Source organism: Cuculus canorus, chromosome 2 (genome assembly GCF_017976375.1).
Source record: "Cuculus canorus isolate bCucCan1 chromosome 2, bCucCan1.pri, whole genome shotgun sequence".
Taxonomy (NCBI): domain Eukaryota; kingdom Metazoa; phylum Chordata; class Aves; order Cuculiformes; family Cuculidae; genus Cuculus; species Cuculus canorus.
In genome coordinates, this window is record NC_071402.1 from 13,862,133 (window position 1) to 13,890,069 (window position 27,937).

A 27,937-nucleotide genomic window follows, 5' to 3' on the forward strand; every position below is an offset into this window, starting at 1 on the left:
GCCGCTCCCCGGCAGGGAGGCTGAGGCGGCGGCGGCCCCGCCGCGCACCGCGCTGGGGCGGGGGGGCAGAAGGCGCCGGGGCGATGCGAGCGGGCGCCGCGGGCGGCGAGGGGAGAGCCCGGGCGGCGCTGGGAGGCGTGGGCTCGCCCGCCGCCCCCGGAGGAGCGCGGGGCCGGGGCGGCCGCAAGATGGCGGCGCGGCCGTGAGCGCAGGCGGGAGGGAGGCGGTGCCGCAGGTAGGGGCTGCGCGGGCAGTGGCCGGCGGTGTCCCGTGTGGGCGAGGGGCAGCGCCCGAGGGAAGCCGGGGCGTCACTGTGAACCGCTGCCTGCGTCCCTCCGGTTAAACCCCGGGGAGCATCTCCTGTCCCCGCGCTTCCCTCCTCTGCTTCCCTGCTGTCCCCCTGCTCTTCCCTCGCTTCCCTCCTGTCCCCCCCGCCTTCCCCTCTTTCCGGTATTTCCCTGCTTTTCCCCGTGCTTCCTTCCTCGTTCCAGTGCTTCCCTCCTGTCCCCCGCTTACCTCCTCTCCCTCCGCTTCCCTGCTCTTCCCAGCGCCTTCCCTCGTGTTCCCGTGCTTCCCTGCTTTTCCCTCTCTTCCCTCCTGTCCCCGTGTTTCCTTCCTTTTCCCAGGGCCTTCTCTCCTCTCCCCCCGCTTCCCTGATCTTCTCTGTGCCTTCCCTCCTGTCCCCCTGCTTCCCTGCTGTCTCCGTGTTTCCTTCTTCTTCCCTGTGTCTTCCCTCCTCTTTCGTGTCTTCCCTGCTTTCCCCCCCCCGCTTCTCTCCTCTTCCCCAGCCTGAGCTTTCGGGACTTCGCTCGCTGCAGGGAGGAACATTGGTCCGAGCCGCCTGTGGGGAGAAGGAGAAGGCGAGCGGTTCAGTTCCGGAGGAGCTGGCGAGTTGCCTCCCTGCCGGTGTCCCTGGGCTGCGTGCATCCCAGCCGGCGCTCGGACGGACAGGAAGGCAGACAGACGGACTGACAGCAGCCAGCGAGCCATGAAGTTGTGGCTCTGGAATCGCCGTGCGCCCCGCGGCGGGGGCGAGCGTGGAGGGTGTGTGCGGGGAAAGTTGAGAGAGATATGTCTGGTGTGCTCTTCTGGGGAAGATGCCTGGGGTTCGGGGCGTGCTCTGACGCTCGGCTCTCCCTTAGATCGGGATGCACAGCGCTGGAGATCGACACCGGCTTCAATAAACCATGTAATGGAGGCAGTTCTGGATCTCTGGAAGGGCTCGAGTGTCTGCAACAGTGAATGTTATCTGGTAGGTGCTTGTGCTTATGTCTCTGCTGCTTGGACTTCTGCTGGGTTAAATAGTTATCGGAAGGATGGAGAAGAGTACTTTGCACAAGGTGTCATGTAGAACGCTGCAGGCTAAGATGTCTCTTGGCCTACAAGCTGCGATAGGTGCTGCTTATTTTTAAAATGGAGATAGCATACTGGTCAAAGTGCATATAAATACAAGTAAAAAGTTGATTTTGGTATGAAACTTGTTACATGTAAAGAACGTATTCCATTAAATGTAGGAATGAGGGAGGAATTCTAAAAGCTATGCTGTTGGTTTTGACCAGCAGTATGGTTTTTGTTTGTTTTTGCATAGAAGGATTTAGTGGGAAAAAAAGAAAGCTTGTGAGCACTTCCAGAAACAACCTGCATGATGCAAACTGTAGGGCTGTCCTGAATTACCACCTCTTTGAGCAAGCACTCATCATTTAGAAAACCCTTGTGTTACTGTCTTTAAACATTGCCAGCAGGGCAGTCTGTTTCACTTGTGCTGTTAAATAAATTCCCGTGAAGCAGTTCAAGTAGATGCCATTTTTTGTAACTGAAATGATTTGCTTCTAACTTCACGCTAGTGGTTCTTGTGCCTTTGCTGGACTGAAAAGCCCGCTGCTTGTGTGTATACAACTGTCCCCAAACTTGTCTCTCTAAAACATAGCAGGTTGAGCTGGAGCTTTTCTTTTCTACTCTCTTAATAGTTCTTACAACTCTCTTTGGATTATTTCCTCTCTTGCAACAACCTTGATGACCTGTGCGTGCTTTAGCTGGATGCCCTGGCCTGGTGCCTAGCTTTTAATTGCTGTCATTTATCACTATTGGTTAATACTGGAACAGACTATAGTTATCACTGTGTACCAATAGATCGTTGGAGACTGTTAGAGCTGCTTATTGAAGATCTGCCTTTTGTAGATTTCTTAGTACTGAAGAATTTCTATCACATAATGGATTTTGTACTATTTTTGGATTCCTTTTGTTTCTAATGTACCAAAAAGACTGGGTTTTGTGTCTTTTGCTTTACCGAGCAGTCTGTAGCATTTCACTTAAGCTCATTGCTGTCCTTGAGCTTTCCCCCTGTTTTTCCCTTTGTTTTTATGTAGTCTGACAGAAAGGATTAAATTTTGGTTCACTTTTTGGTCTAGTTATGATTGGTCACCCTTTTGTTTGGATATGACTTTAGAAGAGTATTTAAGAAACAGTCATATATCTTTGAAGTCAGATTCTTTTCTCTGGTCCGAGTTTAGGATTTCTTTCCAGCTTTATGGAAGTAGAACTTCTGAAGTGGCAATTGCTTAGTATAAACTGAGTTTTATTCTGTTTGTACATAACAAATATAACCAAGATACAATAGCTGGTAGCTCAGCTATAGCTAATCTTTATTTTGGTGATCAGTTTCTCTTGATCTTCAGGCTGAGGTCTAGTGAAAAATTCCATCATGTCAAATTTGGTATTTTTATTTTTTCTCATTTTTAGAAATCCTGAGCCTGTTGCAAAATTTACAGAATGATCTCTTTAGCATTTGTTGATTAGAAGTCCTATGTGGTAACACTTTTTTGGGGTCATGGCGTGGGGGAAGGTTCTGAACATTTTTAGCTGAGTGCATAGACGTGCTGTTCTCTTCTGTGTATTAGCGGTCAGTGTTCCCTCTCCTTATGCTTTAGATGCAGGGTCATTGATCCATAAATGTCCAAGATGGTTTGCTTCTAAGCTGTCAGTTACTTGTTTAAAGTGATGCAATTCTCAACATATTGCCATTTCCATTTTTCTTTTGTTTACTCGCTCTTTCCTAAATAGGCAGCGATGCTGTTTCTCCACACTAGGTGTGAATAGCATCACCTTTGAACGTATACCTATAAGAATATGATTTTGTGTGGTTAGTATTAAGTTTCTAGTATTGTCAAATTAGACATTAAAGCAGCTTCTTTCTTCAGGCCATCAAAGTGATGTGAACACTTATGTTTTCATCTTTATTAGTATTATTATTATTTCCAGTTTATTGTCCTTATTCCAATTCATTGTCTCTCCTTTTCTTTTCTCGTTTTTTTCAATTTCTTGTGGCTAGTTCAGGACCTTCCCAAGTAGTCCCATCACATCTCCTTATCCTGTACCAACCAGATGGCATTTTGTAATTCTGTGCCTTGCATCACTTTAACTGATGGTGTTCATTTCCAGTTCTGTTGTGTTTCTGTAAAGGAACTGGAAGGAACATTAGAAGGTCCACTCAAGTCTTTTTCTTATCCTTCAGAGTTTGGTGAACTACAACATATTTCATAGAACAGTGTCTCTACTACCAGTGGATCCTTTTAACCAGCTTCAGAAATCACCCCAAATTGAGCAAAAGGCTACTGTTGCTTGTGGGAAGATGTGTACCACTTTTTTTATCCTTAAGAGCTCTGGGATCATAGTAAATGTTATAAGTTCAATAGAATTCAGTGAAAAAGAGTATGATCTAAGAGGGCAAGAACTCGAATGCAGAGTGCATTTACTATAGTATTCAGATGATAAAAAGAGCAATGTCATGCCAACGCACAGAAGCTAGGAAAATTGCTGATGACTAACAGAGGGACAGATGTGGCTTGATGGGAGAACTTTTAGGAAAAATGTTGGAAGAGCTTTCAATATGCTACTTTTTGCTTTCATTAAATGATGTCAAAGATAGCAAAGACCTTAATGTTGCAAACCTGTAGCAGCTTGACCTCTGCTTGTCCCTGACAGGTCTAAAGGAGTTCAGTAGGCTAAATTTCCAAACAACTGGCTTCAAATTGTGTTTGGAGCAATTTAAGAAAGTGAGTTTGGTATTTTAGGTTCATTCCATGCACCTTGGCCTTCCCCGGTGGCATTTAGCCATCTGCTGCTCACCTTCCTTATCCATGGGTCTCACTAGGAGTTGAAGGAATTTAATACACTGCGAGGGGACCCACAATTTGAAGTCGTTGCTCAAGCACGCCTTGAGGCTGGCAGTTTTGCTTAAAAAGTGGGCAGACAGAACTGTGTAATGAGATGTGGATAACGCCAGCCCTTGCTTGCTGGCAAAGCCAGTATCATTCTGTGAGCACTGTGAGTGCCAAAGTCACCCCACCAGACAGACAGAAATGAGGTCTTGAACTTTCCAGTGGTTATGATGAAGTTCCACATGTTCAGCACTCTGAATCTTCAAAGCATCTTGTGAACCACATCTGTTGGATGGGGAATAACTGTTAGCTTACAATAGATACTGTGAATTAGGCAATCATTTCATATAGGTTTTAAGGGTTGAATCCCTGTTCGTGGGTTAGGAGTGTTTATTATTTTAACATTATCTTACGGTACAGAGGTGCTAAGAACTTCATGGAAATGCATGTTTGTCTAGCTTGAAGCACTCTTGGTAGAGGTCTCTTAAACTTGACTTCACTAAAAATTGAGGTATATTAACCTAAACAAACATGATACTAATATGATCGCCTTCCTCCCTGTATTGCAATGGAAAGACATGCTTTGTATGTCAAAATGCTGTTGATTTTAATACTCTCCTCCTGGCTCTGTGCATAGGTGTAAGGCTCTCTTTTGGTAGTTAGGTCAAAATGAGATCTTGGAATGTTGTATGTCCTAAAAAGAGTGAAGAGGACACAGTGGGGATGGAGTCGGGAAAGAATGATTATTACTTCCTGGACTGTAGAAGTCTGTGAGTTAAACCTTAGTTACAGCTGTGTCTTCTTCAAAAACTCCCCATTCTTTGTTAATCTTTAGAATATTTTCAATGCAAAAAAAATGCTATCTCTATGTAGCTCATCTACCTTCATCAGCAGCAACTGGAGCTGAGGGCTCTGCAAATTGGAGCTGTATGGGGAGCAGTTAGGCACTTGGCAGCAGTTGGCAAGTGAGCTGTATGGAGCAAACGTGAAAACTCAGGGGTTTCTGTTTCTCAGTAGGGTTCTTGGCAAGATGAAACATATCTGTAGTTGGGGTGGAATTTTTTGAGCATTCATCATTCCATGATGTCCAGTCTTGTTTGAAGTGTTGAATACTTACAACTCTCTGTCCTCCAAACTTCTCAGTGGGGATTTGGACAGGCAAAAGTTTCACCATACCTGGAGTGTCACATGAGTTCAAGTTTTTGTGCATCGATCGGTTTGAGGGATTGGTGCCTGTACAGGATCCCTGCTGGTATTGTAGGTATCTGTTTCAATATGATGCAAACCCACACAACGTTATTCTCTGTATCTTATGAGTGTTTAAAATTTGACTTCTTCACACGTTTCGCTTAAATTTGTTGGAGGAGTTTGTAGGGTGAGCAGAGAACTGATTTTTTTATTTCATTTTTAAGACTGAAAGAGACTAATGTTTTTGCGAGATGATTACAGCTTGAGGTGTTTTATCTTGCAGTCCACAAACATTAATTTTAAATCTGATTCTTGACAAGTAGTGGTTGGTTTGGGAGCCTTTTTTGCTTTGTTTTGTTTTTTTTAATTCTGTAGTCATTTTGTTCCTCCAGGGGAAAAATAAGGCCTTGCTAATATCCGGTGTTTGTTTTGTTTGTGGAAGGGAGGGAAGAGGTGGGAAAAAAAGAGTAATATTGAAGTGAAGTAAGTTTATTGTTTGCACATATAGTAAATAGTGCCCACATCCTTAGAAAAATACGTAATAATCATTGTATATAATGTTTAGAAAGGGAGATGTTTCATGTTACTGGATACCCTGAAATTTTACGTCAGAATCCTTTGCTTTGTAAGCTTTCCAGTGTGTCAATGGTTGTGTGGATGATGACAGTGGTCACATATACCTCTGCTGACAAAGAGTACGCAGTACTTTGACTGCAGTTTAGTCTCGATGCAAATGGACACCAGCTGGTTCCAAGGGCAGAATTTGTGGATATATGCTCCTTTATTTGAGTGAATATTCTGTTTCTGGGTGTAATCCTCATGAAATTACTATCTGTAAATTACTGGACTGGAGCCCTCTTCCTTGCCAGGCAACGTTTTCAGTCCAGATGCTGCAGAGAGCTGACTCAAGAAAGGGACAGGCTGAGGGTGAGAGCTTGCTGGAGGGTTGGGACTTGAGGTTGCTTTGCACCAGAGCAGCTTCTCTGCACTACTTTGTGTAGAAAGACTCAGTCATTTCCACCCAAAGCAATGAAATAAAAAGCTTGGTCAGCCATTTCATCTTCAGATACCCCGCCCTCCAAAACAAATACTAAAAAAGAAAATGTAGGTTTTGGCCCATGCATATCCCAGTAATTTCCACTGATTAAGTTGATGCTTATAACTGGGATCTAGACAGCCTGTGTTTTGTGAAATGTAGGTATCCTTATTCATTTTGTTAGTGGAAGTTACAAGATTTATATAGTCCCTTTGATGTTTTATTTAACCCAATAACTGCTTGGGAAGGAAAGAGTCCGTTCAATTTACCTTTGTCCTAGATTCAGTTTTAATATCTAATGTTCAAATGAAGGGGGGTTGATCTTTATTCTTAATGATTCATGCTGCCTCAAAGCACAGTGGTTTCTAGTTGTGTGCTGCCTTTCCCACTGGGGGATGCAAACAAAAGAACAATAATTTCAGACTCCTCCTTCAGTTTCCAAGAGAACCTTAGCTGCTCAGGGATAGCTTTGAATTTTAAAAGCATTTTTTCTTCCAAATTATCTATTGATTGCACACAAAATAGCAGTGCTGTAATATGCAATTTAAAACAAATGCATGACGGTGCTCATTTGCTTTTAATGCTGCTTTTTCCAGCAGAAAAACAAAAAGTGGATTCTGTTCCCATAAACCAGTCTTGCAAAATCCGTACAAACATTTATTAGTCTAGACAAAATATTCTCACCCGGCCTTAGCTTGATGATGGAAAAAAAAAAAAAAAAAAAAAAAACAAGCTAATATTGTACTTGGCTGTCAGAAAAGGGAAAGAAAAGAGGGGGGAAGGGAAAAAGCAGCTTGCCCCAGGCTAGTGAACCAGTAACATTTTGCTGGAGCTGCCTACAACAGATGCAACTTATTCACATGGGGTTTCCAGGGCTGCCTCTTCTCTTATGCTAAACTTGGACGGTCTCATAAACATTCTCTTTGAGTACCACACCCCAGTCGGATCCTGGGCTCTTGTAATTTGGTTGATAGTAATAATGACAGTAGCCATTGCTTGCCTTGCCTTTCCTGACCAATCTTTGTATTCCCCTCTCTCTTCTCAGATATCATTTAACTAATGCTTTAATTCAAAAACAGAACTAATATACGGAAACTGGAATAAGTGATCGGAGGCAGAACAGTTTAAAATAGGTGATTTAATGACAGCTTAAATCCGTATGCAGGGAACCTTGATTTAAATAATTACTTCTAATCTTGAATTGCATTTATGCTTTTGATAAATTTCATAAATGGCAAATTATTCTCATTGTTTGATGTTGTGGTAGGTCGCAGAGTTTTGTTTTGGAAAGGGATAAATCATATTTGTGTTTACTTTATCAGTCCTTTATCTCAACATACATTCACTCACAGTATAAATTTTTAGGTTTTGTCGTTTTCTTAGAAAATAGTGAATTATGCATGTCATGTTTTTCAGATAATGATTACTTCCTGTTATTCCAAATCTATGTCAAACTGCATTTGTTTGGGAATCAATATTAAATTAAAAATTCCCCTAAACAGCATAACATGTTTGTATTATTCATTAGACTACTGCTTATATGTAGAATATCTAAGGATATATTTATTCATGCATTACTATTTATTTTAATACAGATTAATAAGGCAAAATATGATACTTTTTTATACTTACTATATTAAATATGTTGTTCCTGTGATGACGTATCCCATGTCTGTTAAGATTTTAGGGCTGGCAGAGCTCATGCTCAGTCCTGAATCAGAGATCTTACATAGAAAACAGGACACTTGTATCATTCAGGAAATAATAATTAATTTTTTTAAGTGCTGATTCTGTAAAGCAAATGTCTGTCTCTAAGGTTAGTCACTGACTGCTGCTAATTCAGTTGTATGCACCAAGAATTTCCACCTTGGTTAACTGAGACAACTTGCTCCTAAAAAATGATAATTATACAAACTAATCCCCATTTTAATACTGAGGGGTTTTTGCTCAGTGCTTTTATTCCAATAATAAAATCTCTGTTTACAGTTAGAGCAGTACTTCAGGCAGTCATCTATACTGTTAATGAGAATGACTGGTTAATGTTGATAAGTTAGATAGGTGTTACTCATAGGAGGGAATGTGTTCATTGTTTTCTTGAAACATTAATGTAGATTAACAGTGTTTCTAACTAAAGCTAATTTTCATTTTCTTTAAATAATAGGAAGTTTAAACATAATACTCATTCTTCCTTCTGCCCCCGTCAACTCTGATGCTGCCCTGTTTTGTGCTGTGTCTTTTTATTTAGGCTTTTTTGTTGCTTTTTAAATGTGTTTTATCAGTACATGCAGTATTTTTAAATAAAATTCTACTGCCCGTTCTCATTTGAATCAGTGAGAGTATGATTTTGGCCCTAAGATATTTATGCAGCTTTAAAATACCTATTTATTTTAAAACAGAACTATTCTAATTTTTTATGATATTTAAATCCAGTGCAATAAAAAGAAAGCAACCTCACGGCTATTCATTCTAAGCAGAGCCTTTTGCTTATCCATATACTGTCCACTTAAATCCTTTTGTGCTAATTTTCCACCATTATGCTCATATATGAGAGAGTGAAGCTGGGAAGTCAGTTTTTGGTATGCCACACTAATTTCCCTGCCAGGACAGTACATGGGAGGTTTGTGTTTCTCCTGCAACGGTTTCTCCTGTGTCAGGCAGCTCCAGCAGAGCAAGGCAGAAAATGCAGCCTCCAGCTTGCCTCAACCAGTGGCTCCCAAAGTGAGGGGTTTCCTCTCAAACGGGGCTCTGAGTGTGTAGGAGAGGGGTCACGTCTGGTGGAAAGTCAGTCACAAGGTGAGGTTCACAGCCGTTTGGGGCATCAGCCTGGATAACAGTGGAGCAGGGGACCAGTCCAGTGAAAGACCTGATGGCTCTTGCGGGGTTAGTTTGCCACTGCTTTGAAGGGTCTGTTTTTAGGTGAGTTGGGAGTAGTGTGGGACTGCGTTGCTGGGCTCCTAATGCAGCAGCGCTTGTGAAGTAGAACGTGTTAAACATGGTAACTGCAAACCCCCAGCTCCCTGTACTGTGGGCTGGGAGACTTGTTCTGGTCTGCCGACTCTTTAAGACCCTTCATTATTCCACAGTAACTTGAGTACACAGTCATCTCTCTGACTCCCGCAGGTGACCGTAGGAGATTCAGCTTTTTATTCTGCATGTTATACTTGGAAGGCTCTGTAGTCCCCTATCTGTTACCTTTTTTGTCACTGGGCTGATTGGCAGTGAACGATGTTTATCCACTCTGTGAATGCATGATGGAGGGGGGAGGAAGGGGGGATCAGTCTTTGTCACACACAGAATACAACATTATCTCCCACAGAAATCAGCAGGAGCATCTCAGTAGTACAGTACACGGCTCAGCAGGGGGGTGGAATCAGGTCACTGTTGCAAATAAGAATGCTTTGCTTTTCACAAAGGTTAACTTGGTACATGGTGGTATCTTATTAGATAGTTGAGACCAGCAGAGAGTGTTTATGCAGGCAGTTTGGGCTGCCTCCTTCCTTTTAGTTACAAGCTGAAACATCCCAGAATCCAGGGGAGAAAAACTAGAGTAGAAGGGACTTCATGGATATCATCTAGTCCAGCCCCCTGCTCAAAGCAAAATTAAATGTGACGGTAGATAGGGTTGTTTGGAGTCTTACCAAGTTTTGAAAACTTCCAGGGATGGAAAGTCCCTGAAAGTTCCCAGCAGGTGTTTCCAGACAACTGGTTGTGGTACGTCACCAGCATCTCAATGCTGCTACTGTACATAACCATGCCCCAAGGTGATATTCATCTGTAGTAGACCTAGAGTGTGTTGGTGTTGCAGTGAGAGGCAGGTAAATTTGGGCTAGCTTGAAGCCTTACCCTGGTCCTGGCAGTAATTTTGAGCTGTATTGGGAATACCTGCACTTAACAGTAAAGACCCTGAATATGTAGAGGAAAACTTAAGTATTGTATTTGTGTTGTGAAAGTTGGTTGGATCAGGTCACAGGGTAACACCCTGAATAATTTCTGTAAGATCAGTTGTGCTTGTAAGCATGAACACAACGTTTTTCAACATCTCTCCAGTGTGGAGAAGTCTGTCAGTAGGGACTTGGTTGTGTATGTCATTAATTTATGTGATTCAGCTTACAGTAGTAAAGCTGTTGCATGACACTGGAAGCGTTCTGGAGGCACATTAAAAAGCTTTCTTAAAATATTGTCTCTGAAGTCACATTTTTTACTTCCTAAGTGGAGAAGCAAATCACATGGCAAAGAAAATAAAGGACTTCTAATGCACTCTGTTGTCCTTGACCTTCTCACAAAGTGGTATCAGAGTTAAGAGACTGGAGAAGGCTTTAAGGGAGGCATGAGGTGGGAAATGAGTGGGTCAAGGGCATGCAGAAGAGGCTCTGAGGAAGCACATGGTGGTCTAAGTGGTAGAGCAGGCTCTGAAGAGTAGTTGCAGCCTTGAAAACATGCCTTGAAGTCTTCACCTTGACACGTGCTGACCTAGGTCCATGCAATAGAACTGTAATTTTTTTTTACTTTTCAAGTGACACTCCCAAGTCCTTGTTTTTCCCCATTCTTAAAACGTTGGTACATACAAACACTGTGTTTATATATTAATTTGAGTATTTTGGGATCCTTTCAAAGTTACTGAAATTATGTGTCTGTAACCTGGTGTATACAAGTCTGCATGTACGTATGGAACATGTAACAGCATTTCTTAGTGTCACTTGGTGAATCCATTGTAAGCCCTTGTTTTCGATTTCTTCTGATCATTGAAAGGAGAAATTCTCACACATTGTTTCTGTTTGGAGGCTGCTGTTCTCTGTTCCTTGAGTTTTGGGGGAACATTCAGTTGTTTCTAGAGGAAAATTAACAGTGAGGAGGGAAGTGAGGAGAGGAATAGAGGCAGTCTCAATGTAAAAGCTGTATATTGTCTTCCTTTTTATGAACAGCTCTGTGCTTTGGGGAACTTGATATTTGGCAAGGATCAAGCCCTGAGACCTGAGTAATGCATTCAGCTGGTTAAAAAAAAAAAAAAAATTGGCCAAATTATGAGTCATAATTTATTGCCACCTTTTTATATCCAGGGTAGTACTTGCAGGGTGTTTTGTTGCCTGCTCTTGGTCATGCTTTTATGCCCATCATGCACACTTGCAGGCCACTTTAAACCACCTGTATTAAGTGGATTCTCATCTTCTGTCTGTCTAGGTTATTGTATTGGCAGGCATCAGTGTAGTCCTTAAGCTGCCATGCTCCTGCAAATGCCACTGGCCTAGCACAAGGCATGAAACCACTGGGAGCTGGTATGCCCTGAGACCTAGTCCTGCTTGTGTAAGGGTAGCACTCTCAATACTGTTAATTGCTCTTGAGAAGAGGTGATTTTGCTACAGTGACAGGCAAATATTAATGAAAGCAGGTAGCAGCCGATTTGAAATCTGGTTTCCAGTGTGACAAGGGTACTTGCAGTTAGTTGCAATCAGTGGAGGAGAGGGAGACAATCTGTGCTGAGCTGTGTCACCTATAAAAGCGTGGGGGTTCCTGTGTAGCATGAAGGATGACTAGGGAATGAGTCGGGCTATCTGGCAAAGGAGACCATCTGTAGGACTGCTGCTTTGGCCTCTGAAGAAGCTGTAGGGTGTCTGGGGACTCCGGCGTCAGGAAGTGAAAGGCAGGTCTTGTACTTCCAGCACCAGCCTAGAGCCTGGGAAAACCAAGGTATCTAGAAATTTTTTGTCTGGGGAAAAAAAATTCAAATTCAAGTTGAAAGGAACATTTTGTGAAATCATGTCTGTGCCAGATTGTTTCATTTTAAAGAAGGAAATCCTGAGTGAATAAAACCTTTTTGCTTTGATGTTTGAAGGAGAAAGTTTTTGATAAACAATTTTTAAAATTAATCCTTTTTTTACTGTTCTATTTTTTAAAAAAGCCAATATGAAACATTTTGCAGCGGGAATTGAGTGTTTATTCAGCCCTGAATACGTTTAAATATCTTTTCAGGTCAATAATTCTTCCTCCTTTCCTTTTCCTGTGTAACAGCACAGCAAGCAAAACAAAACAGCTGTAACTATGCAAAAAAAGTATCCCTAAGTTTGATACTCACTTTCAAGAATAATCATGCAAAGGTGCCTGATGTTAAAAGTACTGAGTGCTCACAATTTTAACACTTTAGAGGGCAGGAAAAAAAAAAAAAACCTGCCTGTGTGAGATTTGGCTCCCAAGGGGACGAGGTCACATAGCAAAGACATGCTTGTGTGACTGAGGAGCAGAGACACACACCTTATATGTTAAAGGTACTTCATCAGTGCACCTGTGATTGTTAAGTGCTTGTCACTTCTGTGTAGCTTCTGTATGATTAGTGGTTATGGCTTCATGTGTCAAAAGCAATGGCACAAATTGCTGTGCTCACTGTAGAGGTATCTGGAGGATTTTCTGTAATGGAGAAAAGAGAAAGAGAATCTAGGTTATTTAGTGGTCAGTTCTGGCTTTGATGGAATCTGCTTATAACCTTTCAAAACCACTGGGGCTAAAAGATAACCGAGTAGGTCTAATTGCATGTCCTGTGGCTCCTTTCAGCCTCTGCTGGGCTTCGTGTTAGCTTCCCAGTGCTCAAGTGCCTTGGAGCTGTATGTGGGCAGCAGTGCAACAGCTTCTGGTACGTACCTACCTCACTACAAAGTGTAATGCGACAAAGGCCCCGAGTATGCGCTTGTATTGTAGCACGTGTGAAATCCTGCTGAAATCAGTTTGGCAAGTTTTGCTCCTGTGTTGAATTAGAACCAGATTCAAATGTGACTATTGCAGGATTTAGGTAGAGATTTGGCTTTATTTTGGAACTGTAAGCAGTTACACCCTCTGAACTTTGCATGTAATGAACAACTGAAGAAAATGGCACTATGAAACAAAGTTCTTCACCCTTCTTGTTGAGAGGCAGCACAGGATCAGAGTAGATTAGCCTTGACTAAGCTCTGTGCAGAATGGTTTTGGACATGGATATGTCTACTCTAAATGGTAATAGTTAGAAAGAGGCTAAACAGAGGATCGACAAGTGCATATTGTCATGAATTAATCAGAAGCCATAACAAGAAAAAACATTTCCTGTGTTGAGAGAGCTGGTAGATGATTTGTAATCTAGGTGGTTTTAGAAGTTAGAAGCAGTTTCTATTACTTCATCTTCTCCTGAGCCACCCCTTTTGTGCATGTTCTTAAAATTCTTTGAGTTTGGATTTTTTTGTTGGCACACTCTTCCTGCACGCTGGTTGGAAGTGCCATACAGCAAGCAGGGAGAAATGCCTTTTCATGATGCGTACAACCTGAACACACAGTGAACGTTTTATGTAAACTCATTTATTTTATTTTCTTCCTGCATCAGCTACTCCAAGGGGGGTGCGGGGTTTACATTGGTAAAATATTGTGCTAGAAATAGGTTCTTTCATGTGTATCTTCTGCTATCAACACTTTGTCTTTTCCTTCTCAAACTATAATCAAAGGGGCAGAAGATTTCTGCCTGCATTTAGAAAGTATTTATATAAATCTGTATCCAAATCTGCTATAGAGGCAACTGAAACGTTGAATTCCACTCTGGAGAAAACAACTGTCTTTATAATTATTAATGATTTGGGATTATTTACTGTTTATGGTCTGTTTCTGAAGATCAGTATCCTGAGCAATTGCCTGCTCAAAGATAAAAATATAAGATCCTGGACCTTCAAAAAAGTTGCCTGCCCTTACTTTTTTATGTTCTTGGGAAAACATCTGTTCCATGGGCTGGTTTTGCTAGGAATGTCAGTTGTCTGAGAATCTGAGGTAAAATTACAGAAGGGGGTTGCAATGATAAATGTCTAGAGAGATCAAAAGTGCAATTAATTGTAAATTTTTCTCCAGATTCTTTCATTTAAAAATGCTGCTTTTGACATAAAGCAAATAACTGGGATATTCACTGCAAACCAAATTGCACAATATAATTTCAGTGTTAACAGTGAAGGATAAAAATACAGTCCAGATAAAAATAGAACATTTTAATCACCATTAAGTCATGTATTTGACTGTGAAGTATGTAAGGGACAAGCCAGAGCAATCTCACAACCATTAGTGATTACCTCCAGGGATTCATGGAGGGTGAGAGGGAGAACCCACAGAACTTGAGACATGCAAACATAGTACCTGGTCTCAAATGAGGGGCACATGTGAGCAGAGGAGTATATGTAGGGGATCACAGATCGGTCAATAGATCTTCATTGCTGGGACAATACAGGAAGAATTTACTAAAAAGCAGTCTGTAAGAACCTAGAGAATTGTAACGAGGTTCTTAAAAAGGTCGATTTGTCAAAACCAGACCATGCCAAGCCAGTCTGGTTGCGTGTTTTGCAGGGGTAATTGGCCTACTGGAGTGGGATGTTGCAAATCTTACTGAAGTCAGGATACATGTTGGGCTCCCACATGGCATTCCTGTAAGCAGCACAGAGGTGTTAATAGAAGAACTGTAGTACAAAGGTGGTGCATAATTGGTTTGATAAAACTACTTGAGTGTGAGTTTTCATAATCCCCTGGTAAACTGAGAGAACGCGTCAGGCAGGGTGCTACAGATGGAATAATCCGATTAGTGCCAAGGAGAAAGGAACAGAAGTTTTTGTAAAGTCTGTAGAGGAGGGAGAGCATCTGGCTTTGAGATTTTAGTGAATGCTGCCATAGCTGTTCACGGACCTGAATTAAACAGGATTTTTGAAATCACAACATCCTTTAAAAAAAAAAAAAATCTTACGTAGTTTAGTCAGAAGGGCATAAGTGCAGCTTTTTTTGTCTGAGGCCTGCTCACATCAAAGAAACGTGTTGCTGGGTTGGTAAACAGTGGAAGGATTGTGTAATCTGCCTATGCACCATGAGCAAAACTGAACCACAGCAGACAGAGATGTGATACAGAGATTTTAGCCAAAAGTACATTATGCAGGTGTTGCAATTGCACATGGTCCTGTGGGCTTACAGGCACTGTGAACACTGTTGGATGGATGAGAGGATAGGAGAAAACCACATTGATTTGTTGGAGAGGTTCCACATATTATTTATTATCTCCGCCCTTACCTCAAACATGCTTCAACACTGTGCATCAGGTCAAATGTTACTTTCACTTGTGCTCTGTGCCCTCACTTGCTCGGGCTTCCTTCTGTCTAGATCCTCTGTGCTGCGGATGAGGTGCTACAGACTACCGCAGCCACTTCCCAAACTTCAGCTTCGGTCAGCAGAACTAGCAGTTAAGTAGCTTTTGAAAATGGGCATTTCTGAAATTTTACTCAAGATTGCAGAAAGATTAGGTAATACCACCCAGCTCTTCCCAAGAGCGTTGCTCAACATTTGAGTCTTGGCAGTTGTCTTTCTTTTGTGAAGAGCCCGCTAGCCCCACAGAACAACAGTACGGATAAGAATGTTCTACCTCTTGTCTCTCAGGGCACTGAGACAAATGGATCCATTTAGCTTTGCTTCGTGGTTCTCTCATGGCAAAGATAAGTGAGGTGACCTGCCATACACACCTTGTATATACATAAATAAATATATTTTACACTTCTGTGCAGTTTTACAGACTGCTAGCATTAACATTCAAAAGAAGGGTGTCTTTCAACTCCAGGACTATTAAATTATTGTCATCCTGTAATGATGATTACCCAAGATTTATTGAGCATTGTCAGTGTCCTTAATGCCATGTAACCATATCCTTGGCATAAAAAGTCTATCATGTCACGCTGTGCACTTTGGATATAAGTATGGAAGTAGTGCAGAGGGTGACTCTTATAAACATTTGGGGAGGATTTTTATGACAAAGTGAGGCAAGCCACACACTTTCAGAAACAGTTTATAGAGTAGCACTGGCTGGTGGCTGTGGATGAACACTTCTGTCTTTTGCCTGAGGAAAAAGCTAATAATTATTTATCTTCCTTCCTATCCACATCCTCTGCCCTCCCATAATCAAAAAAGAAGAATCATTTTATTGTACAGTGAAAAAGAGTATTTCTTTCCCCCTTCCCTTTTCTTGTAACTGCCATTCTTCCGTTTACACTGTTCTTTGTCCTTTAAGACTTTGTCATGAACAAAGCTAGCCTGAAGTTTTTTAACGTGTTACATGCTATTCCCTTTCTAAACCTTCTGAAAAGGCTGATGAGTATTCCCCTTGAGCTTGAGCTTGTCCCTGCTTTTGGGAAGCCGATGATATTCTGCTGTCTAAAAATTCATTTACCTGTGGGATTTTGGTATAAGAAATTGGTGCCTGATTTTATTTCAGTAAGAAAACTATTACAGAGTTTATAACCTTCTGTAGAAGTTTGTGCATGATTTCCAACAGACTAATGGTCCCTGTGGGGTAAAATTCACTCCATTCTATGCTATTTAACAATATATTTATTCTCCGAATTTCTGTAGGCCTCAACTTTATTTGGTGGTGCTTCAGATTTTCTTAGAAATCGACGAGGAATTCTAAACAGAGAATGCATAATTTTGTTTGGCTTCTGCTTGCTGTATCAATCTTTAATGCTTTTTCTTTCTGGTATGGTTCATGCAATCAATCATGTCCCTGTTAATGCATAAAGGCATGAAAACAGATTTTAGTTAATTGCTGTGTGGTGGCAATCAACTTTTATTGGTTTAGGATTGGTCTTCAATTGGAGAATGACATTTGGGGAGCTAGGAAGAAAGGATAATCACCTTTTGTCTGTCAAAGTGCCTTAAAAAGGAATTGTTTTGCCTTTTTCCAGACTTGGGAGAGAGGCTCTGCACATGCTCATACAGATAATACAACAGAAAAACACTCTAAACCTGCCTCTTCTTGGACCCTTCACATCATCTGACATTAAAGATGTGACAGGGTCAGTAGTAGAGGTGTCATACTGGGGTTGAGTTTGTGATAGGGAGAACTTGAGCTCACAGAGCAGTCGAGAGAATTTGTCATAGTATAAGGCAAAGCAGTCCAAAGGCAAGACTGCAAAAATTATGTAGGACAACTGACCTCAGGATTGTACCAAGAAAAAGCCTTCTGGAGAAAAGCAGTCAGCAAGTTACCTGTTTTACACCATTCTGTGTTTTATGTCTTCCACTGCTTTGACAAAAACCTCTAGTAAGTGGATTTCAAACTGTAGTAAGTGGATTGGATTTAGCCTTTCTAGCTTCAACTATCCTTCTTGGAATGGATCTGCTGGTTTCAGGGGATGAACACTGGCAGATTGAACCCCAAAGGGCTGAAATACCTTAAGCCATAATATATAGCAGAACAGAAGTTACTCTTTAAGTTGCACTAATTCCACTGTCTCTTTTTTGCTACAGGTGGTGGATGTGGAGTTTAAAACATCATGTCTCGACATCTCGTCCTCAACTATCTATCTTTAATCTGATTGCACTACAAAAGAAAAGCTGCTAATAGGATAAATGTTGAGACTTTACAAGAACTGACTTGAAGTACCGAAAGCCATTATTATTAATCAAAAAGAGCTTGAAGTGAAGTCTGTATCTGAGCAGTCAGTATCATTTCCACAAACAGGCATGGCAAGTAAACGAAAATCAACAACACCATGCATGGTATTAGCCAATGAGCAGGATCCGGATCTAGAAACAGTATCAGACTTGGAGGAAGTACCACCTATACTTGCGCCAACAGATAACCCTACAGCAGAGAGCGTAACAAGTGATGAGGATGTTCATGAGGGTATGGATTCAGACAATCAGAAAAATACAAATAAGGTAGAAGGTGGTTACGAGTGTAAATACTGTACTTTTCAGACTCCAGATCTCAATATGTTTACTTTCCATGTGGATTCAGAACATCCCAACGTAGTATTAAATTCATCCTACGTTTGTGTAGAATGCAATTTCCTTACCAAAAGATACGATGCCCTCTCAGAACATAATTTGAAGTACCACCCTGGAGAGGAGAATTTTAAATTGACCATGGTGAAGCGTAATAATCAGACAATCTTTGAACAAACAGTAAATGATCTCACTTTTGATGGGAGTTTTGTTAGAGAGGAAAACGCTGAACAGGCTGACTCTCCTGATGTCCCCTCATCAGGGATCTCAATTAGCAAAACTCCTATTATGAAAATGATGAAAAACAAACCCGAGACTAAACGTATTGCTGTTTTCCACAATGTAGTTGAAGACATTCCTGGTGAAGAAAAGGGAGCTGAAAATGAGCCAAACTCTGAAGAAGTAGTAGAAAACCCACTGCCAGCAGTCTCTGAGTCAAAAGCGAGCCATTCAGTTGTTTGCAGTGCAGCGGATGTGGCTGGTGCGGTAGTGACTCCAGCACCAGTGCTGCAGCCCGGGGTGGCACAGGTTATAACAGCTGTTACAGCTCCACAGAACTCAAACGTGATTCCAAAAGTCCTGATACCTGTTAATAGCATTCCAGCTTATAATACTGCTTTGGATAACAATCCTCTTTTGCTTAACACCTACAACAAATTTCCATATCCAACAATGTCAGAAATCACTGTTCTTTCCACTCAAGCTAAGTACACAGAGGAGCAGATTAAAATATGGTTTTCTGCCCAGCGTCTGAAACACGGTGTGAGCTGGACGCCAGAAGAAGTGGAGGAAGCAAGGAGGAAACAATTTAATGGCACAGTGCATACTGTGCCACAGACAATTACTGTTATTCCAGCACACATTTCCGCTGCTAGCAATGGTTTACCTTCAATTTTACAGACATGCCAAATAGTTGGTCAGCCAGGACTTGTTCTCACTCAAGTTGCAGGTGCAAATACGTTACCAGTAACAGCCCCAATAGCTTTGACCGTAGCGGGAGTCCCAAACCAAACACAGTTACAGAAGAGTCAGATTCACACTGCTCAGCCTGTTGCAGAAACCAAACAAGTAGCTGCCGTTCCAGCCCCTCAGCCTATCAAAAATGAATCCACGCTAGTAAACCCTGACTCCTTTGGCATCCGAGCAAAAAAAACAAAGGAACAACTGGCAGAATTGAAAGTGAGCTACCTTAAAAATCAGTTTCCTCAAGACTCGGAAATTGTTAGACTTATGAAAATTACAGGCCTTACTAAAGGAGAGATCAAAAAGTGGTTCAGTGATACACGCTACAATCAGAGAAACTCAAAGAATAATCATGGGATTCATCTCAACAGTGATTCATGTGCCACCATTGTTATTGATTCAAGCGATGAAATGAATGAGTCCCCAACGGGAGTCACTCCGCAGAGCAAGTCATCATGGAGCGCTTTTCCTGATTTCACCCCACAGAAATTCAAAGAGAAGACTGCTGAACAGCTGCAAGTCCTCCAGGCGAGTTTTCTGAATAACCCTGTCCTTACCGATGAAGAGATGAATAGGTTAAGAGCCCAAACCAAACTCACCAGGAGAGAGATTGATGCCTGGTTTACAGATAGAAGGAAGTCAAATGTCTTGAAGGAAGAGGGAGCGGACTTGAATGAGAGCAATGCTGGCAGCTCAAAAGAAGAGGCTGGAGAAACATCTGTGGGAGATGGAGCAGCAGGAGCAAAATCAGGGAGTTCTACTTCGAGCAAAATAGGCAAAAAATCACCAGAGCAGTTGCACATGCTTAAAAGTTCCTTTGTCCGTACTCAGTGGCCATCTCCACAAGAATACAACAAGCTGGCAGAAGAAACTGGACTCCCAAGATCAGAAATTGTGAGCTGGTTTGGAGATACTCGCTACGCCTGGAAAAATGGTGGATTGAAATGGTATTATTATTACCAGAGCGCCAGTCCAAACAGTGTGAACGGCCAGGGCTTTTCAAGAAAGAGAGGGAGAGGAAGACCAAAAGGGAGGGGGAGAGGGAGGCCTCGAGGGAGGCCTCGGGGAAGCAAGAGGTTAAATTGCTGGGACAGAGGGGTGTCTGTCATAAAATTCAAAACTGGAGCAGCAATCCTGAAGGATTACTATATGAAGCACAAATTCCTTAATGAGCAAGACCTCGATGAACTGGTAGCCAAATCTCACATGGGATATGAGCAGGTCAGAGAGTGGTTTGCAGAGAGGCAAAGAAGATTAGAACTTGGAATAGAGCTGTTTGATGAGAATGAGGAGGAAGACGAAATGCTGGAAGATCAGGAAGATGAGGAAGAAACAGATGATAGTGATACTTGGGAACCCCCCAGACATGTTAAGCGTAAACTTTCAAAATCAGATTGATGTGCAGTTTGGGGGCCAAAAGCCTGTGAATTCGGTTTGATGTTATGGTGAGGAGCCAGCTGATGTTTCCTGGCCTTCAGTTTAGCAAGCACCTGCTTTGCATCTTCCTTGCACCTAAAAGAACATGGGCAAGATGCTACCTGTGCAGGCAACAACTATTTGCTTCCTAGCTACAAGAGATGGACATCCTCAGGCCTAGCCTAGGACGTGGGGTTATAAATCGGATCCATTTCGGCTCCTCCTCTTCCACATTACTTATGGGAAGGTTCATGTTCATCCTTCACGTGACTGTTTCTCAATATTTAATTGCCTTATGTTAATTCCAAAAAAACCACAGACACATTTTTTTCATTGATGTAGGAGAACATTGCCTGCTTGTGAAGGAGGAAAAAACAAAAATCTGAGATGTCTTTTTGCAAACATCGCTTCACCTGAGAGGTTTCAAAGCCCGGGTTTATTTCTTAAGTTCAAAAGAGAAGGGGAAAAGTGTAACAAAGGAATCAGTGAAGCTAGGAGTGAGGATTGCTTGGTGTACAAAAAAGAGGTGATATTGGCACCTTTTGCGTATCGTCAGAGTGTTTTGGGTTTACAGAACTTGTGCTGAAATATTCCTTGTTGATAACTATGAGTTAATTGAATGAGTCTAATGTTAGAAGATGTTTTTCGTTACATTATTCAGTATATCCTACATCAATTTAATTTAAATGCCTGGCAGACTTGATGCAGTTGATAGTAACATTCATTTCTTAGCTTGTGCTTTCTTTCCTTTGTTGGAAATGCTAAGAAAAGCGTATATTTCTACCTTAAGAATAATTTCTTGAAATCTTACACTGAAATTTAAGGTAAACGTGAAGTGGAAACTTCCTAAAAGTTGTTCAGAATTGCTTTGGGGTTTGTAAGAATACACAGATACAGAGAAGAAAAGCGTCTTTGGGTGGTAGTAAGAAAGGTTTTCAAGTAAGTTGTGGCAATGTTTATTTCTCAAACATGGCTTTTAAATGCTTAGGAATGATAAACATAGTAGTGTTTAATTGTTCTTCAGCGACAGCTCAGTTGAATGATTTGTGTGCAGGTTTAACTTAAATTCATCTTAACAGATTGAGCTCGCCACTATGCTGGTTGTTCATAGGGCTGCTGGGTGAACACACATAGTTGTAGAGGTGATTTGATCTGCCTGAACTGAACTCCAGAAATAGTTTAATCTGATACAAAACATCTACATCTTGAATAAGTGTCTTTAAAACAGAATAAAAGCTGTCATTTAAGACATTGAAATCATAGTAGAGTTTGAATTACCAGTGTAAAAACAGTGGACCAAATTCACAGAAGTAACTTTAGGGCAGGTGTCTGGCATCCTAGAGAACTGCTACTCCAAGGAAGAGTAGTTTGTGTTCCTGCTACTGTTGGTCTGCATTTTTTAGGGCTAAGTTACTTTAGGTGTCAAAAGATGATGAATTGGTGCTGCTGTCGCAAGCATTGCTTGCTTTTACGCTGGCACTAGTGGCAAGGGTACTAGCAGCCTCCTTTTGTACATCTGCAGCATCTTCTCTGAAGGCTCCTGTGCGTGATGTTCAGTGAGAGACAGATCAGTGCAGAGAAAATGTGTCTTAATGTTTCTACTTTTCCAAGAACCTAATCTGGAATTACTTTTTCTTCCTCAGTGTGATAGCTGTCAAAAGACCAAGAAAGTCCTAGTTAACGATTTTCGGAAGCAGAGCAGTCCATGTTAGATCTGGTTTTCATACCTGATAGTGAGTGAACCCCAGGGAATGATGTCTGAGAAAAAAATATTGATAACTCGCCTTCCGCTCTGGACACTTGTAGCTGCCCTTCTGCTCCCAGATTGAATGAGCTGCCTTAGTTGCAGGAGGGTGTTCTGTGTGGAGGTCATTTACCAGAGTGAACTTGTTTGACTATTTGAGGTTGCTGGAAACTAAAAGGTAATAGCTTTTGGTGTATGACATGGATTTGATGATGAAATGATTTCCTGGCTTCTTAGGCTCAAATCTTTGAGGCACACAGTAGCCAGCAGCGCTAGAGAGGACTAGCCAGGAATCCCTCTGTTTAACTTGGGGGTGGGAAAGAAGCAAAACTGTGTTCTCAGCGTATTTTGCTGGAGTGCTTCCCACTGGAAGTGAGGTGGTGTATCTGTCCTTTTCAGCACTGACTGATACATGCAGGTGAGAGGTATTCCTATTTGGCTGGTAGTGGTCTGGAGAGGCTGTCGTAGATACCAGCAATTACTAGAAATATTAATGTTAGCGTCAAGCTCTGCTGGGAACACAGGATCAAAAAAAGTACTCGTTGAGTGGGAAAGAACGGAGCTAGTAGGGAAAGAGATGCTATTTTTAAGTTTAAAAAAATACTAAAGCAAATCCTTAAAATCCTTGGGAATATGCCTCTAGCAAACAAAATCTGGAGTTGCCTTAATCCTTAAGATTGACACAGAAAAATTTTCTTAAAAAAACCCAAAAAAAACAACCAAGCGACCTGTCCAAATAAACATCTACATTTTTTGTTAATAGAGCCTGCATTTATGCTAGCATTAAATGTGACTTTCTTTAAAAGATGAGAAAAAATGAAGACCAGAGTTAATTATATGATTGAACTGGGAAAATTTCCATTTTGGCAGTGTTCTGTTACATAACACTCAGCTACATTGGTAGGCCTTAGCACATCTGGTCTGAAAAACACAGGAAGAGGAAATACATTGTTTATCAGGCTAAATATATTTGGATTGGACGTCTTCTTTCAGTAAAATGGTCAGAGATGGTGGCTCATGTATACTGGGCCACGTTTTCAGTTGCTGGAAATATTACAGTTCCATGTATTCCAATGTTTATAATAGTATGTAAAGCCCGTTGAGGAACACAGTCTCTTTGCAGAATATACAATTTAAATTAAACCATGTGCTGTGGGTCGGTTAGTTAGTGATGCAGAGTACACTTCTTTCCTTTGGGCTGCATGCACGTTGTAAACCTTTCAGTTGTGCCAAGGATCAGAAAAATCTGGGTGGGTTCAGCCTGAAGAGAGCAGTTGTGTGCATTCATTATTGCTCATAATCTGTCTGTTACTTCTTTTTGAACAAGCTGAGTCCATTAATTAACAGTTTATGTCACGTTTACAGCATGAGTATATTTGCAGTGCATAAGGAGAGAGAAGGAAACTCTTCTAGAGGCCTCCCACATCAAAGCTAACAGGAAAAGCTGGAAAGCACTGTCAGCATGCTGGTCTGTTTTATCTGTGACTTGTGGTTGTGGCTGGTGGGGACTCAAAGCTGCTGGTGGCAGTGGTTTAGCCCAGATTCATCTCAGCCAACCTTAGGCTGCTGAGCTGCCTACTTCAGCGCCCAAGGCACGTTCTGTATTCACCTGAGGGAAACAGATTTCTTGGTGGATGGGGAGGATATGTATGGCACCTTCTCATTCTACCAGTTACATAGAGGAAACTTCCTGAATTTCAACATATCAACCAGTGTCTTAATTTGATGAATCTGAGCATTGCTGTGCTCACCAACAGTGTGCCCTGGCAGCCTGGCTCCCTCTTGTAGCAGGGTGTTGTGGAAGTCACTTGGACTGAGCTATGTTGACAGTGGGAAAGGAAGAGGAAAATACCTCTACCCTGGGATGAGTGTCCCTGTGGGAGTTTGTTGATTTCCCCACTCGGTGAAGGACTGTGTGTAGGTGAGCCTGTAGTATGTTTTCTGTATTTCTGTCAAGCTTCACCTCTTAGGTTTGAGGTAATCATGAGGCCTCTGTGATTGCCGTTGACAGTGAGAGGAAGAAACTCTTTGATCTTGCTCAGATCTTACCTCTAGGTAGCTGGTTTGTTCTCAGTCTTTGTTGGGAACACTATTTCAGAACTCAGCTGTGAGCACCAGCTCCTTTAGAGCTAAGGCAGAGCTTTCCTCTTCATCTGATGTTTCTGCCAGGAGCACGTGATCTGCTGTCTCTGGAATTCAGCTAAGGAATAAAGATAATCCTCTGCCAGAAGGGAGAGGGAGAAGGGCTAAAAGAAAGCAAGCAGTGTCACAACTGGGTGAAGCATGTTAGCGTCACTATCGCGCTGCTTCATGGCATGTTTTGCTCTTGCTTCTGAGTTCAATGAAGGAGCACGATTCCGTCTTAAATAGTGCTTTCTTCCCAGTATCTGCCTTTCACTGACCCCAAGGTTAGTGTTTGTTCTAAAAAGTCAAACCTATTCCTCCCTGGAGGGTAGAATGAACTAACAGAGCACTGGCTTGTAAGAAGTAGAAAGAAGGGAAAATGCAGAAGCTTAAAGGCTTTTGACTTTTGCTTGCCCTTCAGAGTTCACTTACCTGGAAGTTAATAAGCAAAACAAGTTTTACTCTTGCTGTTCTGACAGAACAGGTAAAGTATTGCAATCTCTCACTTTTAGCACATCAAAATCACTGCATTCTTTTGAAAGCAGAGGAGAGGAAAGATATCCTGTACCTCATGATTAGAATTTAGTGGATGATCTCCAATACACGCTGTAGTAAGTGAGGCCATTCCCTTTTTAACCATGTCCGGTACCATTTAAAAACTGCTTTTTCATGATGTATGCAATATAGTATTGAGAAGGAAGCTCTTGCAAAGTCTGCACATGACATGAAATAATTTTTCTAATGCATGATTTGCTGACTTTGGGCAAAAGCTTATTTTCTTGTTTGCCAAGGAACCTTCAGGCAGACAAATGCACTCCCTTCTCTGCGGAACAGGGAAAACATTTCAAGAGCCCCTGCAAAGTGATTCATGACCTTACACAGTCCCCGTAGGCCAGAAAGCCCAAAGATGCAAAGTCTTTTCCTCCTCCATTTTCCTCTGACATGAGAGCACAGCAGTCACTGACAGCTATGCTGAGTTTAAAGTGGGGAGCATTTTCTTTTGCACTTAATGGAGTAGTGTACGTTCAAGCTGGATGTCAGTATTTGCTTCTGTAAATATGACAGTATCGATTTGCATCTTCCACCTGAGTCTTCTATCTGTATGTTCATATCTCCCAAGGAGAGAAGATAATCTTTGAGTTTCTGTAATATTAAATACCCTTGCCCTAACCTGAATACACAAGAATAGAGTGCAATGAAATATAGCTTTCTTTGATTTAATTTATTTTTTTCTTGGAAAATTATTTTGCCTACGTTCAGTAGTAATGAAAAGATAGTATTGACCATCAGAGAGTAGTAAAACTGTTGAGAGTTGTTCATAATACCTGGAATTATCATGTAACTTAGAGATGGGAAGGGCTGGTAGAGGGCTCTTTCTCTGCCCTGAACAGTGCCCGGTTACACCTGTATTCTCCATCAAGCTTGTGATATCCTAGGATAAGTAGATTTAGCAAGTAGTCTAGCACAAACTTACTGGGTCAAGTTACTTGAGGTTTGGTGATGTATTGAAATGCTGTAGGAAGAGATTTTAAAATGAAAGTTGTAACAGAAAGTGAAAAATCCTCTTAATAGCTACCTATACACGCTCAATAGCTCAAATTTCTGTCATTTTCACACCTTTAAAAAGGGACATTTTGAAGCACAAGTGGGTTACAGCGAGTGTTCTCAAGTTTAATGGTCCAAGCTTTGGGCGTTTTTTTCTCCTGTGGTGAAGAGCATCTGCACTTTTTTTTAGTATATAGTCATGGCAAAACAGACTGACAATGTTGTAAAATGTGGAGTGGTAACTGAGGATCCCATCACACTTTTCATAGGTTAGACTGGGATTCATCTGATTGTGTGTTGATGTCTGCATTTGAGTGGCACACCGTAGCTACTAAGTAAACCTAGTGAATGGGAGCCAGCTTATCCTAAATGCCTGGGTTTGGTCAGACGGACTGCACCCTAAACTCTGCTACACGTGGCTTGTGGGCAGATGCTGACACTACAGACATCTGAAATTGGGCGAGGTGAATCTACACCTCAGAGTGTGCTGGCTGGATTGCAACATGGATCTTTGTGTTGTGGTTGGCAATGGTACTTACCTCTGCTTCCGAAGTTGGGAAGTGTGAGGCCCCTTTATTTTCGGTTTGGGTTTTTTTGGGTTTGGGTTTTTTTTTTGCCTTTTGCTTTTTTTCTTTTATTCTAGAGCAGGTTGCACTACAGCAGTGGATAAAGTAACTGATCCTTGGTTATAATACTGTGGCATAAAAGTGATTTGGGGTTTCTCAAGTATTTTAGAGATAAGGTTACTATATGAACATTGGACTGTGTATAACTTAGAATGTGCTAAAATGCGTAGTATTTGTGTCCCAGTTGATGAAAGTATTTCCTTATGCTTATTCAATACTTGATACCTGTCATTAAATTTTCCCTAAAGAATCTGCTATGCTGACAGAAGATTCAAGTCTTCATCTGTGATACGAAATGATCAACCACAAGAGCTCCATTGATTTCAAAACATTCCCCTGCCTGCAGTTCCAGCTTACTAAAGTTTTTCCAGTTTGGCATAGTTGGCTATCTGCACGTTTGCTTACAGACTGAACAGAAATGCACTAAAATAAGTTGCCCAACCTGAGAAGGCTTTATATTGTATAGAAAATGTGGCACTAGGTACTGCTCTTCATGTGCACGGGAGAGTTAACAAGTGTCGATCTCGTTTACAGAAATGATGGCGCTTTGCAATTTTCTATAATATATTGCAATATATTTAAATGTCCTGTTTGACATGTGAAATTAAATTAAGTTAACACGTTGTTATGTATTTGAAGTATGAGGAAGACGATTCACTAACGACCAGCAAGGTTTTTGGAAGGTGTCCAGTATGTAGCCGTCTGTGTGATCCGTCTGTGTATGTGACGTTAAAGGAAGGAACAATACTGTCACTGTTTAGAATGAAGAGTTTCTTTTGAATGATGCAATAGCTTACAGTGTCTTTCCTTTGTAGCTGCCCAGTGTGGTGAAGGGGAAGCAGTTCTTGAAAAAGTTCAAGATAACTGGTTAACTGTGAATGGGCCTAATCTTTCATGAAACCAAGAAAATTTTTGGACACACACAGGACTTGAATACTCAAAAGGATTGGAACTTAGTGTTGTGCCAAAGTTAAACTACTGCAGTTGGCAGAAGTTCTGCACTGTAAATAGAAGACTGATTAAAAGACAGCTTGTAAAAAAAGAAAGAAAAAAATCCAGTTTTAATACAGTACATTTTTATTACATGATGGAAACATTCTGGTTTAGACCTTTTTTGAAGAGGCTTCAGTGACCACTAGATTTTGTCCTCTTATATTTTGTTTGGCCTAATACTATATGTTCTAGTAAGATGGGCTTTATTGCCTGTGTTCTTTGATACGTGATTAAGCTTATAGCTTTGAGTGACCAAACATTTTACAGAGTAAAAGTTCTTAGAAACAATATAACGTATCTGATATTTCTGTGTCTTATTTATCAGGCTCTGCACAAACTTGGAAAGTTGTGCTGGACTTGTACAACTCTTTTATGGGAACGCAGCATAATTCTG

The 27,937-nt window shown here is 41.4% G+C and overlaps 1 protein-coding gene across 3 annotated transcripts; it reads left to right on the top strand.

The window, feature by feature from the left end:
- ZHX1 (zinc fingers and homeoboxes 1) lies at positions 1-27,604 on the top strand. Of its 3 annotated transcripts, none has more exons than XM_054057521.1 (4): positions 1-235; positions 1,143-1,252; positions 17,653-21,037; positions 27,366-27,604. In XM_054057521.1, exon 3 carries the CDS (start codon positions 17,869-17,871, stop codon positions 20,491-20,493), a length of 2,625 nt encoding a protein of 874 aa, XP_053913496.1. In that variant the 5' UTR covers positions 1-235; positions 1,143-1,252; positions 17,653-17,868; the 3' UTR covers positions 20,494-21,037; positions 27,366-27,604. The 3 variants fall into 3 exon arrangements, with proteins under 3 accessions (XP_053913496.1, XP_053913498.1, XP_053913497.1); XM_054057523.1 differs by having other exon boundaries at positions 3-235; positions 17,653-20,042; XM_054057522.1 differs by lacking the exon at positions 1-235 and adding an exon at positions 520-1,044.
- The last annotated feature ends 333 nt before the right edge of the window (positions 27,605-27,937 follow it).